Raw genomic sequence first — 15,088 nt, 5'->3', positions numbered from 1 at the left:
TCTTCCACTCAATCTGCCTGCCTGCGTCGCATGAAGGGTCAAACTAAAGGCCCATCAAATTCAGCATCCTGTTTCCCACAGAGGCTGATCATTCCCATAAGGGAATGAAGGAAATAGCCCTCTCCCATCATTGCTCCCTGAAACAGTAACAAGTTGCACCTGAATCTGTAATTGTCATACTGCTATCATTGTAACACACGTATTGAGGCATGGATAAAGTTACCCATGTAAGCATATCGAACACCCTGTCGTGTTCAAATGCGAGTCAACATTACCTGCAGCATGCTGCCACAGTGCAAAGTGTATTTAAAATGTGACAGGGCACGAGTGACGTGCTGCTACACAGGAGCATTTTAGCTGTGACTCACATCCAATGTCTTTCATCCACAGCAAGGAGTCTACAAATAGGGCAAGACCTGTTTAGATATCATTGGCCAAGTCCAAAGAGTTAGCATGGTGACCTGTTTCCCATCCCACCCCAGACCTGTATCACAAGCAGGTTTTAAAATTTGATTTTAATATGCCTTCTGTGACTGAGATGGGTTGCAGTACCATGGGCAAGAAATATATAAACACCCCACATGTACACATATCTCAATTTCCTTCTTTCAGTGGGTTTTGTTACTGGCCCCTCTACATATTACAATACTACTATATGCTTTAATATACATCAGTCCAAGAGATTTTTACCTCTGAGATTCCAACACAGCTTTATGAATAAGGTTTTAATAATAACTAGAGACAGTTGCAGAACGTTTAAAGAAAGTATTTGTACACTGCATTTTTAGCTTTTCAAAACACTTCAGTTTTATCTATAAAATAATTCCAATGCATTTCAACATTGTTACATGATTAACAGAAAATCCCTAGGATTTTAACTATTGCTGCAAAAATCCCAACAACCCCATTCCAAATTTGAGCCACCAGTCTTTATGTTCTCTTCAGTCAGTAATCAGTATTACTTCTTATGAAACGGGTCTTCTAGAATTATAAACTTTAAGTCCATTCTGCACTGAAGAACGAGCATATTTTGTCAGCAACGTACCAATCGTTTGCTTCTCTGAACATAAGTCCCTGCAAAAGAGAATACAAGCACTATTCATGCAACTTCAAAGACCACACAGAAGGACCAATTACTTCAGTTACTTTTAAAACACTCCAATTCAAATTATGGATTTATCCCTAGTATTACAGTGCATCATATCAAATGCCACACACTCTTAACTGAAGAACAGCGGTGGAAACAAAGAACAAAGTAACAGGAAAAGGTGCAGAAGGAAATAAGAAAGTTGGGTTGTGAACAGCTTCAAAAGCAAGGAGACCTAAGTTTATTCTGCAAAAAGTGAAGCCATTCCATTAAAAGATATGAAGATGTTCATGGTGAATTGTGCCCCGTGAAACAAAAAATGAGGTATGTTTGTGATTCTGTAACATTCAGTATTTTTATTACTTACTGTATATATGGAGCTATATCAGCTTCTGTCCATTTCTCCCTAATTGCGAATAAACTGTTAAATCTTTCCTGGTTATCTTCTGGTAAGTCTTCAACATTTAGCAAGGAAATGGTTTCTGGTCTGGAGGATTTGTCCACAAGAGCCAACCCCTTGAAATAAGAAGATATAGAAAACAGAATCATTGCATTTTGTCCTGCTCCTACTTTGAAGAGCTCAGGGTTGGTGAACCCAGCCCTCACATTTCCTCATCCTCAAAAACACCATAAAAAGGTGGGTTTTGAACTCTGGCCTGATCCACTCCAACATACTGAGTCTCTTCCTGCAGAGCAGTTCCATTTTCTTCTGCCTTGAGAGCACCAGTTCTACACCTGACACACAACATTTCCATGGATGTAAACTGCTGGCTTTATTTTACCTTTAACTGGTCCTGTCTAGTCGTCATTCCTTCAGGGACGCTCTGCTGCCATACTTCTTGGAATTCTGCAAGACTGAATTTGACTGCGTTTTGTAAGAGCATCTGTGCTGTTGCTCTGCATACCTTCTCTTCATTCATTTCAAAGTAAGTCTCGCCTAGGAATGAGTATTAAGAACACAATAAATTATGGGTGGTGGTCAACTAAATTTTACTCACAGCAGACCCACTGAGATAAAGGAACATGACTAAATTAGGTTCATTAATTTCAGTTGGTCCACTCTCAGTAAAACATAATTAAATACCATCCTTTATCTGAATTCTTAAAAAAACCAGTCACTTTAAAAGTATGCAGTTTGGGCAAATTTGGATATATCGTAAGTGTGCCCTAACAATGTATATTTACCAGGGAGTATGCTGTCAGTTTTAGAGTAAAAAGACTCCACAGGTTAGGGGCCCAACCACTGCCACTCTCCTCCTCCCTCACCCTGTGCCCTTTTCTCCTTGACTGAAGATTGGCTGCAAGCCAAGCATGTGGCACAAACCTGTATTTAAACTGGATGATACAATGACCTATGCAGTGTGCATGAGAAGGTTTAAACTTCTAGGCAAGAATTTTAGATTTGCATAACAGCAACTGTGTTTCACAGCATAGGTATAAACAAACAGGTTGTCTCTATTACAGCTAATTTGGCAATAATGCTGCTGCTACTCACATTTGACCAGATACACTGTCTTCACTTTTGTCAACTCCTGCCTACAACTATTTAATCAGGTGCTTTAACATTATTACTTTTAAAAAAAACCATGCACTCATGGAACTAACTTACCTTCATCACTGTATCTCTTTCCATAACTCACAAGAATGTGTTCTATCATTTCCCTGGAACAAATGTTTTGTCTACTTTTAGTATATGAACAAAAATTATATTACCATATGTTACAGAATTTGGCCATCTCAGTTGATCCTCATATTTCTTCAGGTTTGGGAAAAAAAACAAAAAACACCTGTACTTAAGTTTGTAAATAGCAACTGGGTTTTCCCCATTCTCCTACTGTTTTCCAGAAACTGTGCCTGTATTCCATTCGTTATGGTGCCAATGGGAACTCTTTTTGTTTGTTTGGGGATCATAGCTGCATAATTGAGGATAGGGTTAAGCAAATCCCATGTGTTGATGTTCCACTCATAGCTGTCAACCTTCCCTTTTTTGTGGGAAATTCCCTTATTCCAGCGCCATTTCCTGCTGCTATCCCGGATTGTTAGATATTCCGTAGACAGTCCCCGGGACAGGTGAGGCTGCTGATCCCTTATTTTTGAGGCTGCTGATCCCTTATTTTCAAATCTGAAAGTTGACAGCTATGGTTCCACTGAACATCCCCTCCAGCACCTGCTGATATTTTATGTATCTGAAGTGGTCCAGAGGATGGAGCTGTTATAACCAACAGAACAAGAGCACCTTCTGAATGACAAATGAAGGTGAGGGTGGGCCCTTCTATTTTGGACTAAAATGCTGGACTAAAATTCTGAACCTTACATTTTTACGCAAGGGCTAACAAAAGAACTTACTTGGGCTCTAAAGGTCCGAGTTCTTGAAGACATATGCTTAAAGGGACCTTGCTGAATGGCCAGGACTCGGTATATATCAATTGTGTCACATGATTCAACAATTTCATCTCATAATCAAAGTCCAGAATCCGCCAACAACCTGCCAAGCAGAGAAGCAAGGTCATAATCAAAAACCAGCAGAAATGGTAAAACTTCTTCTATGAAAGTAGACTATGATCTTCCACATCTTTTTAAAGAAGAGGCACTTGTCATATGCTAGCCAAGTACCCATTGTTATGATACCGGGGACAATTCATACACTGCAGAAATGTTTTGCATAGTTGTCCAAAAAAGAGTTCTCTTCTATGCACGCACGCACACACACGCACACGTGTGCTCCTCTACATGCACACCCAAATGGTGTTCAAGATTACAGCCTGTTACTTTGTCTCATAGAACTCAATGGGAGCCCCTGAAAATGGAACCCAATCTTATCTGCACAGTCTCTGTCCTGAAAAATGGAGTGCCACACAAACAACACAAAAATTGGCTTTTAATAAAAACTGGTGAAAGTAGGCTAGAGTAGGAACAAGAAAATGCTGTGCTATTTTTCTGGAAAAAAGAGCTTCCTACAGTCACCATAGCCACTGTGGTCAGTCAAAAGAAGATACGCCCATAATTATCCATCAAAATCCTTGCAAGTAATTTTAATCCACTCCTTTTCTTGTTACAATACAGTAGAATCATGTAAATCAACCTTTAAAACTCAGAAACCTTTAGATAAGAAGGAATTCTAAGAGACAGGGAGAAAACAATGCAAATAGACGCCCCCACACACACATTAAAAATATGAGCTCTAGATTATCTCCAAATACCTTCAATTTGGCATGCTTTTAGAACCTTCAGTTGATCCATTATTTCTTCCTCACTTGCTTGGACTTGATCTAGTAACTCTTCTGTTGTGTACTGTAAAAGACACACAAAAGTATTAAGCCAATATTTATTCTCTTACTAGACTTTATGACTATCTGTCTGTAAGGGTTATATCCAATGAATTTATACTGTTAGCATGCAATGGGACTGCTTCTCCTCTCCCTGTGACCACCCCCTTCTCTTTTGTTAGGTTGGGGGAACTCCAGAACATATTGGGGGGGGGGGTATGGGGGAGGTAGAAGTACTCGCACTAATGGGAGAACTACATTTCCTTGGATACAACCCTGAGTCTCCATTGACATTGATAATGCTACATCCCACAGTGAGACGGGGGTGCAGGAAAGGGAGATAATGTTTATTACTCTCAAATTGGAGTTTGAGAGCACCAATCCCAAGTGCTTGCAGCATGCAAGTCCTATCTCAGCACATGCTTCACCTATCATAATGACACGATACTTAAGTAACAATGTCTTTTTTTATATAATAATTTTTATTAAGGATTTTACATTACAAAAAATAAAAAACAGAAAAAAGAAAATATATCCAACAAAAATTGTTAAAAACAATCCATCTTTCCATCTCCTTATTTTTCATTTACTTGTTTCTCGGACCCCCTCATACCACCCTTTTTTGTATTCCAAATCAAATTATTAATTCAACAATTTCTTTCCCTCTTTTTGTTACCCAGATCTTATTCTTAAATTGTTACAATCTTAGATTTTTACTTATAAAAACCCATTTTTTCATATTCTTTTAACCCATCACAGCTAGAAACCACTTAGTTCCAATCCAACATCTTAAGTAACAATGTCAAAAAGAGGAAGGGGAAAAAAAACCCCATCAACTTATTTTTAAGATTTGTGAAGTAATTCAAACGCTTTAAAATATAATTTTTCTGACAACCTTAATTGTTTTGAATTACAGTGGTACCTCGGGTTACATACGCTTCAGGTTACATACGCTTCAGGTTACAGACTCCGCTAACCCTGAAATAGTGCTTCAGGTTAAGAACATTGCTTCAGGATGAGAACAGAAATTGTGTTCCATCGGGGCCCCATTAGCTAAAGTGGTGCTTCAGGTTAAGAACAGTTTCAGGATAAGAACGGACCTCCGGAACGAATTAAGCACTTAACCTGAGGTACCACTGTATGTGTTAAATAGAAGTAGATTCCCATCTTCTTGAACACGATATCCACTAATCTGTTGGTTATAGAGAAGCCAAAAGGAATGAACCTTCTGGTACTCTTGGAGCTAGCTTTATGTTTTGAAACATAAGCCTTTGAGAACTAGCATTGGGTAACAGAGAAGGTGAAGCAGAGGATTCAAAGTTCATCTCTGCTGTGAGCTCGTTAAGTGACCTTAGCCAAGTCTCTCTCTCTCCCTTCCTACTCAGCTCACTTCCACCAACAGGGAGAGAATAATACACACTTTTACCTTACAGGATTGGTGTAAGGTAGGGCAGTGTTTAATATCACTTGATATTCACCAGTTACACTCATTACCTTACAATCATTTAATAGCTTCATTTCTATTCTTTCACAAGAGCAATCTAAACTATGCATTTTTTAAAAGCTGATGCCCAGGAAGCTTTTCCACCAACTCCTCTCCCATTTTTACCTTTGATTTAGTTGAACTTCTCTCGTTTTCACTGTCTGGTCCTTCATAAGGATTTTCCATCAGAAGTTTCTTGAGTTTCTTTAACTTAGGTCGGCATCTTCTTAGTTCCCAGTAATTATTAGAGAAGCCTGCAATCTATAGCAATAGCTTTAATTGGAATTTGCCATGACTAATATTTAAATCTGTCAGTCGCAGACAGAGATCCCCTGATCAGCACCAGACCTTGTAATGAAAATATCAGGATGCCCCTCTGTTTGGCATATTAGATGCTCCTTCGGAGGGCACCTTTTCAGTTTCCAACGGAAGGTAGCCACTGAGGTGGTGAGAAGAAGAATGAATGCAAAAAGGAGAAACGTGTTCCCAAAAGCAACAACTAATAAGATTTATAAGCTCAATGTGTTGCAGAACACAAGTTCCATCTGTGGGAGCAATCTTAAAACTTCAAAATGTTGTAGAACAGCTGAAGCTGCTAGCACAAACATTGCTGCCTAGCTGGTACTGTAGGTACTTTTGCAGAAGACGTTTCTCCTTTTTCCATTACTTATGGTTCCGTGCCTCCCTCCTGTTCTTTTTGCATTTGGGTGGTGGGCCAATGAAAGACAAATAGGACTTGCCCTATGGACGTGCAAGGCCACAATAACTCCTGTATCTGCTTCATGGTCTTCTTGCCACCAAAATGGCAACTTTCAAATAGGAAAAGAATTCATGCTAGTGTTCTGTCACATACACTTTTTCTTTAGGAGAAATAAGATGCTTGTAAATCATGCAGCTAGAAATGGGGAAAAATAATAATGCTATGTATGGCACCTGATTTGAAACTGGGTCATCCAACCACCAAAACCAGCTCTGTGTTCTAATTCCTGTTCAGCCATTAACTTTTTTAGGTTATCTTGGATCAATCCTTCTTATTACGCTAACCCAAATCATAGAATTGCACTAAGCATAAGATAGGACCACCCCTTATAAACCACTTTGAATGCCATGGAAGGAAGGATATAAATGTGCTATTTTTTAAAAGAGTATATAAATGGGAATGGGTAAGAACCTACATTTTCAAAGATAGCCATTTGCAGTTGGCTTCAGAAAAGTCTCTTACTCACACACAAAATACCTGAGTGTAAAGTATATTAGAAGCTGTCTTGTTTATACCAAGCTGCTCTGGAGTTTCACAGCCAGGTATGAAAAGCAATGTATTAGAGGTATCTGCAATTTTCATGTCATAGGTTTTATCTTTACTGCACAACACAGCATGTTCATCGCGGTCTCCACGGATCACCAGGCTGCAAAACAAAACAAAACAAGACAATTAAATACAGAGTTGCTGCAGCAATGGTTTGTTTGGGTTTTTAAAGCAGCATTTACTTCTGAATAGCAAACTTTTAAAATAATGAAATGATGCTAGGTATCAATTGTTGCTAACACTACTATATATGAGCATATTATGTATAAAAATAATGAATTTGATTTGCTCAATGTTAAAAACAAACAAGCAAAAAACCAGCCAAACTCTAACTTCATTCTCCCCATTTGATTCACAACATTTGGGCCCTAGTTCAACACATGCTTCACTGTGTTGTTGTTATTTTTAACAACCCAGAAGTGCAGACAATAAGGCAGGCCACAAGTCTTTGCTATTTCAGTACACTTTGTTGTGTATAGACTGTACAAATATGTCATGCAGTCTAAAGCTGCATCACTGCGATCTACTAAGGTGTAACCAGAAGTATAATAATAATAATAATAATAATAATATTTTTTATTTATACCCCACCCTCCCCAGCCAAGGCCGGGCTCAGAGCAGCTTACAAGCAATAATAAAAACAAGATGAATGATTCCAACTTAAAAACAAAAATAAAAAACAACATTAAAATATTAAAATGTAGCCTCATCGCAGGAGGAGAAGGAAAAGAAAGAAAAAAGAACAAAAAAGAGAGGGAGGGAATCAAATTGGCTCCAAGCCAAAGGCCAGGTGGAACAACTCTGTCTTACAGGCCCTGCGGAAAGAAATCAGATCCTGCAGGGCCCTGGTCTCATGAGGCAGAGCGTTCCACCAGGCCGGAGCCAGAGTTGAAAAGGCCCTGGCTCTGGTCGAAGCCAATCTAACTTCTTTAGGGCCTGGGACCACTAGGGTGTTGTTATTTATGGACCTTGAGGCTCTCCGTGGGGCATACCAGGAGAGGCGGTCCCGTAGGTACGAGGGTCCTAGGCCGTGAAGGGCTTTAAAGGTCAAAAGCAGCACCTTAAATCTGACCCTGTACTCCACCGGGAGCCAGTGCAGTAAGTATAAATGCTTACAATCCTGCATACAGGATGCATCCAACTTAAGTCACTAACCATCAGGACTTATTGAATAGCAATCTGATAAAACACGAATGCATTGCAACCCACAATTTCTAAATGTTGATCATCCTGCCTTGACATAAAGGCGAGTAAGGCAGTTCTCTTTTTTCATCTGTAGTCCAGCCTTGAATCCCACCAGGGGGAAAAGGCTGGGTAAAATTAATGCATAATAATAATAAAATAAATTTAATAACACTTTAAAATATTTTTTTTAAAAAAACAACTGGCTGACACTTAAAGCGGGGCACACTTTCAAAGCGGTCTTTTCAAGTGGTAAATGTTAATTGCTCCAAAATCTGGAAAGCCAGTCATCCTAGTAAGGAAGGGGTGTCTCTGGACTTGTATTGTATATAAAAACCGTGAGGAGGTCTCCACGTGGGAGCTACCTAGGACATGCTATTAACCCTCCGGGCCGCCTGGGGTCGCCGTAGACTAGAGCCACGCCCAACCACAGAGCCGAGTGCTAGAAAGTACCGTTTTACCCGCTTCCCCCCCCCGCAGCGTGCGCATGCGTACCTCCGCCCCGCTTCCAACTCGGCGCAAAGCTCCGGCTCCAGCTGCAAGAGGCGGCACTCCCCGGCGTCCGCCGCCTGGGCGCTGAAGCTAAGGCACTGCGCCGCGGGGAGCAGCTCCGCCGGGTCCAACTTGGCGACGTGCAGGGTGGCGTCTACTTCCTCGCGGCTCCTCATCCTCGTGGCGGGGGGTGTGCGGCCCGTAACGGAAATAACGGCCTCCTCCCCCGTCTCTTAGCAACGGCGCGCGGAGGAAAAGCGGCCTGCTCCAAAAGCGCGCCAAAAACCGCCCGGAGTGGGCGGGGCCTGGCGCTAGACGTTTCTCATTGGTAGGTGGGAGGGGACTTAAAGCGGCAAGGCTGTGATTGGGCGCGAGGGTGAAAAATCGCTGGCGCTCTTGCGGGTGTACTGAGCGCGCGGCTTTTACTTAAGGGTTGATCTTGTGGTTCTTGTGCATGTTCGGTGAAATAGAAGGTGAGAGGGAGGGATTTTTTTTTAATCCCTGTAATTTTTTAAAGAAGTTAAAGCTTCTGTGTTCTCTGTTTAAAAAAATTATTCCTAATCCAGAATTATTTCACTAGTGTTTAGTTGAGATTCCTGCATTGCAGGACTACATAAGCCCTATGGTATCCTCCAGCTGTACATTTCTGTGAGTCTGTGGTAGATTATTTGCAATTAACTTTCCTATTTATACAGTATTCAAAACACAATGCTCTTCGCAGTTTACAGTATCTTTAACTATTTGCACCGCACAAGCAAAAAAAAAAGCGCATGGAAGGGTTTTTGGTTTTTTTAAAAAGCAAAAGTTAAGGTTTTTCCATCTAGACCTACGCATATTTATGCAAATGTTAATCCAGTGAATTCAGTGGAGTTTACATATAAACAAGATTGCCAGCTGCCCATGAACCGGGCCTGGTGACTTAGCAGCTGCCAATGCAGTATCTTTAGGATTGGAATGGCATGATCCTGTCTGGCTGCAGCCAATAACCGTGTTGCAGCTTCCAGACCATTTTTCCAGGGAAGACATATGTAGGGCACATTGCAGTATATATTACCTCTAAATGGGTCAACACCAGACTGCCTCTCCTTTTGAGTTTGGGAGCAGATTAAAGGCTGTATAAAGAATTGTGTTTTGCTCTTCGTGCGGCTTCCCCCTGTGGTGAGCCACAGAGGTGCAGATTGGATCGTCTTCCTGGGCAGTGTGGAACAGTATTCCCAGGCTCTGGACCAGCCTCACCAAACTCAAGCTAGCCCCATGGTCCTCCTAAATGGGAGGACGGTCCATGGCTTTGTGTTTCAGCTGGAACTTTGGAGCACTTTTGGTCTTTTCAGCCTTGTTTCTGGCACAAATCCTGGCAGGTGCTCTTGACAGGTGCTCATAGCTATTGTGCCAAAGATTTTGGGTGCCCACAATGAAGGGCTTCAACTTTGCCCATTGACTTTGTGGGGCCTCATCCCCACAAATATATTATGGTGTTGTTGTTTAGTCATTTATTCCTGTCTGACTCTTCGTGACCCCATGGACCAGAGCACGCCATGCGCTCTCTTCCACTGCCTCCCGCAGTTTGGTCAAACTCATGCTGGTAGCTTCGAGAACACTATCCAACCATCTCATCCTCTGTCGTCCCCTTCTCCTTGTGCCCTCCATCTTTCCCAACATCAGGGTCTTTTCCAAGGAGTCTTCTCTTCTCATGAGGTGGCCAAAGTAGTCCCAGCTTCACGATCTGTCCTTCCAGTGAGCACTCAGGGCTGATTTCCTTAAGAATGGATAGGTTTGATCTTCTTGCAGTCCATGGGACTCTCAAGAGTCTCCTCCAGCACCATAATTCAAAAGCATCAATTCTTTGGCGATCAGCCTTCTTTATGGTCCAGCTCTCACTTCCATACATCACTGCTGGGAAAACCATAGCTTTAACTATACGGACTTTTGTTGGGAAGGTGATGTCTCTGCATAGTGGGTGCCAAAGCACCCATGGCCTCCAGTGCTCACAGCTTAGCCTTGTGGGGTGGTCACACAGATGTGAAAGCAACAAGGGAAGCCTTGGGAATGGGCAGAAGTGTCTTGCTTTTCCTTTGTTGCTGCCCACTTGCAGATTGCTGTTCCCTTCCTAGCCACACTGTTGAGGCAAATAGCAACTGCCTGACCGTTGGTGACCAACTTGGCAACCCTTTGTTTATCATTGAAGATCTTCTGTTTCTCAAGGGGAGACTGTTATAGTGCAGGGATAGGTTATCTTTGGCCTTCCAGTTGCTATTGAACCCTCAGTTCTTACTTCTCCCAGCCAGGATTGCTATTGGGAAGGAATAGAGTGGTCTGAGAACATCTGTAAGACCACACATTCCCCACCCGTATGAAAGGCACTCCTCAGTCTCATTCTATGCCCAAATAAAGCCACATGGGGGCAGACTGTTACAGCACATACAAAGTGAAACCTGTTGCATTCACAAACGTGAAACACAACTAGAAATCTACTCCAGAAAGCTCAGCAGATACTGACTGTTCATTTCCTGCTTGCTTTCACTGCTGGAGAAAGTTTGTGGCATGTACCTCCTCATAAAAACAGCAGCTGGATTCATTCTTGCAAATGGAGCACATGATTTGGGAATGGGATCACACACTGGCTTGTGGTCTTCAGCATGTGATTGTGTCACTGTCTTAATTCATCTTTTTGCAGAACTGTAACTGTGACCACTGACTTACCTATTGCAGAAGGGTGTGGGAAGGATAAGTAATGGCAAATACTTGTGCTGTCTGTCCATGTTTCAAGAGCTACTATTGCTTGGGTTTGCAGGATCACATTGGGTACACAGCTCCTTGCATGTACTTTTGGCATACTGTGATGCAGGTGGTGCAGAATACTTTGAAGGGTAAGTATGACTTAATGTGTAGCATGTTTGTGGACTGCTGTAAAATGTACATATAGATTTTTGGTTTGGATTTGGTTAGCAGCCACCAAAATGAAAGAACCAACTTTAATAATAATTTTCAGACTTTTAAAAGGCTTGGTGATGATATAAAAAACAGAGGATTTTTGGCTCCTCTTTTGGTTTCTCGTGAGCCTCTGATCATAACAGTCAAGGCTGTTTGTGGCAAAAATGGAAGATGACTAGCACAGATAACCGTCATAAATTGAGGCAATTATAATGGGGCCGATTGACTTCTAGAGAAAGGAGGTGCTGGAAATTGCCCACAAACATATTGTGGGTTTGTCAATTGCCTAGTGTAGCTTGGCCTAAAAAGCTAGTTGTGTTTGTTCTTTTAACCACAGGATGTCTCTTGTTTAGGTGTGACGAGTTTGTGAATTGTGTGTTACGTTCAACATGTTTTGGAAATAGAGCAGAGTGGACACAACCAGTGTGGTGGTCCTTGGTATTAGTAAGTATTGATGTGTATAGAATTAAAATTCTAAATTTCTAGAGCAGACAGAACGGTTAGGTAAGATATCCTCTTAAATAGCAATGTAAACCACAAGCTATCCTCTTCAATAGCAATATAAACTACAACAACTAACATATGGGGACCATAATATCTACGGAGCAGATCCGAAATGCAGCAGAGACAACCAGCCCCACCCATCCAATATACAAGTGTGTATTTGTAGATAGCAACTGAAGTGAGAATGCTTCCGCTATCCCCCCAACTTAAGCTCACATTAGAAGGTAACTAAATATAAGGTTTATTTGCACATAATTGCAGGCTGAGGGTATGACGGAAGGCTCACAGCATTAGTACTCCCAACAGATCCTGCAACCTTAATTAGATTTCTATTGGGACCACCAAAGCCATAGATTTGTATTTTGCACAGAGTAAGTCACACTTTTGTCTCATGCAGACCTAGTTCAAGATTGCCAATCTCTTTTGTTGTCGGAGACTGGCTGGACGAAAATTATATTTCTGTTTTCCTAAATGTATGTCATAAAATGGTCTAGTCTGCACATAATGCTAAGCCATGGGTTGTAAAATTACTGCTCTGAAGACATTATTTGTTGTTGGTTTATAATCCTTGGTTTGTTTTAGCTATTGTGGCTTGGAGTTATGTCCCATCTGAGCATCTTTTCTTGATTTGTTTAGCCATTCCTCAGATCTTTACAAAGGAACAAGGCAAGAGCAGCTGGAAAACAAAACAAAAAAATGGAGATAAAGCTGTGGTTTATTTGGTCATCTGAGGGACAACTTGTGGTTAACTCATGGTCTTTAAAAGAAACCATGGCTGGACATTAAGTGTGAATCAATCCAGTGAAGTGACACTGTAACAACCAAATTAGGTAGTTGCAAAGTTGTGATTATCTCCCTCGCCCCCAAATTACTCTTCCTAGGAGATAATCTCACACGCACAAGGTTTGTTGTTTTGTAACAGGCAGAATAAAATAAAAGCTAAACACAATTGAGACTGGGGAAAAAATCAAGTTCTGGTTGCACCTGATCAAAATGAAAACTAAACATTACATTTGATAGACTTCAAGTAAAAGCAAAACTACAGAACTGACATGATTTCATTAGATAAATGGAAGCAAAGCAAATAAACACATGGCAGAGAGTCTTATTTCTTTTGCTGAGCTGTCGTGCAATTACTTGCAACTGGTAAGTTTTTGAAGCGTTGGCACCAGCTTAATACATTTTGCTGCCTGTTGAGAAGGGTGATTTCTCCCACCCCAATCCAAGCTCTGATTGAGTGGCAGTTGAATCTTGCTTCCTTGCTATTGATGGACCACCATCTTCCACGGCACTTGGAGGTAGTCAGCTTGCTTAGGTAACGTAAGGTAGTCCACAGGGCCAGGGCAGGGAAGAGACCACTTGCCTCCACATTACCCTTCATCTGCTTCCTGGGACAGTCACTCTACTTTGACTGACGGTAGAGTTACTCAGGGATGTTACATTGGGCCAGGAAATAAGGCAGAAATAAGCAATGGGTTTTGGCTGCAGAATAGTGAAGCCACGGAAGGAAGGAAGGGAGTAAACTGTGAACATTTTGAGCAGCAACAAAAAGAAAAGGACATATGACAATACTCAGGGGGGAAATCAAATTATTTCTCATTAGTACAGGAAGTTTGAAACCGGTTGGTGGATTCCCAAAATACAACCCTTCTGGATCTCGATTTGTCAAGAAATTGGTCACTTCCCCACCTCAGTTTGTCTGAAGCTGGAAATGTACCCACATACTACAGAGAGATGGTGTCCCATTCATCATTAGCTGCCAGGGGAATTATTACCAGACACTAGAAAGATTTAAATGGGGCTACCCTCTTAACCTAGTACAACAATCTGTGGGAGATAGCCTTATTGGGAAAAATGCACTTTAAAAGTAGCAAGAGGGCAAAACAAATTATTTGTAACATGGTATGATGTTATTAATTATGTAAAGGATGACTTGCACAATTTTAACCTGTGACCAGCATTCAGATCCATGGTTGCTCTACGATGACAATCTTCCCTCCCAATATGCTGTCTATATACATCAATGCCTAAATCCAAGACCAGACTTTCTGTTTATTGTTAAGAAATGCATAAACAAACTCCTAATCTGTACCCTTCCTACCCCTGCATCCTGAATTTTACTTCGTTTATTGCATGTTTCTGTATTAATTATTTCTTGAACTAAGTGCCTTCCACATTGTATGGTTATTCTAAATCTTTGTATTCCATAAAATCAATAAAAATTACTTTTTAGAGACCCAGCAACATCTGGGAATAGTCTACCTTAATAGCTGTTACTCCAGCCATTCTAGCTCTAAGGCACCACTGAATTCATTAAATGTCAGAACAGCCATGGTGGGTCTAAAATGGATGACAGCAATTTAAAAGTCCAGCTGCGTGCAAGGTGCTTGGGAGTTTGAACCTTGTACCGAAGACAATTGACAGCCAATGTGTGACTTTGGCACCTGTGTTGACGCTACTTGATAAGAAAAGCATGTCTGGTAAGATGCCAAGGAGACCATTATCAGGCAGCACTGCTGTTGGCAAAACCATAACAAACTTGGATTGTTTTTTTTGGGGGGGGGGAAATGTAGCTATCTAATGTGTCCCCAGCAGGAACCTCACACCCAAGGTCAAACGTAGCCCTCCCAGAAAGTTTCTGGACTGATCATTGTGAATCGATAAACCATTTTGTTACAATCGTCTCTTTTCCAATAGGGTGTGTGTAAATTCAAACCCAGGTTAACTATTGGCACATGAGCTTAGTGCGAGAAAATCAGGATAAATGTGAAATACACAGGTTGTCTGCAGGAGCTCCCCAAATGATTTTGTTATCCTTGTTGTACTTTCTGTATTTC

The 15,088-nt window shown here is 41.3% G+C and overlaps 1 protein-coding gene and 1 long non-coding RNA gene across 2 annotated transcripts; one reads left to right on the top strand and one right to left on the bottom strand.

Moving 5' to 3' along the window:
• Positions 1–496: 496 nt before the first annotated feature.
• Positions 497–9,100, bottom strand: DSCC1 (DNA replication and sister chromatid cohesion 1). Its single transcript, XM_083749310.1, has 9 exons — positions 8,820–9,100; positions 7,074–7,242; positions 5,963–6,097; positions 4,288–4,378; positions 3,434–3,572; positions 2,697–2,749; positions 1,870–2,024; positions 1,455–1,603; positions 497–1,074 (listed from the first exon to the last, which is right to left on the bottom strand). The coding sequence occupies exons 1-9, from the start codon at positions 8,990–8,992 to the stop codon at positions 966–968; spliced, it is 1,173 nt and encodes a 390-aa protein (XP_083605436.1). The 5' UTR covers positions 8,993–9,100; the 3' UTR covers positions 497–965.
• On the top strand, positions 8,810–14,495 carry LOC310849312. The gene is made up of 2 exons (XR_014566840.1): positions 8,810–10,288; positions 10,771–14,495. It is a non-coding gene; the product is annotated as an uncharacterized lncRNA (long non-coding RNA).
• Positions 14,496–15,088: the final 593 nt, after the last annotated feature.

Source organism: Podarcis gaigeae (genome assembly GCF_964106915.1).
Source record: "Podarcis gaigeae genome assembly, chromosome: 7".
NCBI lineage: Eukaryota > Metazoa > Chordata > Lepidosauria > Squamata > Lacertidae > Podarcis > Podarcis gaigeae.
Note: the sequence above shows the minus strand (reverse complement) of the source record. Positions and strands in the feature narration are given on the sequence as shown.

Bases quoted from the DNA above. Each gene is read 5' to 3' on its own strand.
- DSCC1 (XM_083749310.1), bottom strand. From the start codon at position 8,992: ATGAGGAGCCGCGAGGAAGTAGACGCCACCCTGCACGTCGCCAAGTTG. The intron at 4,379-5,962 runs GTAAAAATGGGA...TGTCTTTTACAG, and splicing joins GAAGTTCAACTAAATCAAAG to TACACAACAGAAGAGTTACT. The intron at 2,750-3,433 runs GTAAGTTCTTTT...CATTTGTTCCAG, and splicing joins CTCGGACCTTTAGAGCCCAA to GGAAATGATAGAACACATTC.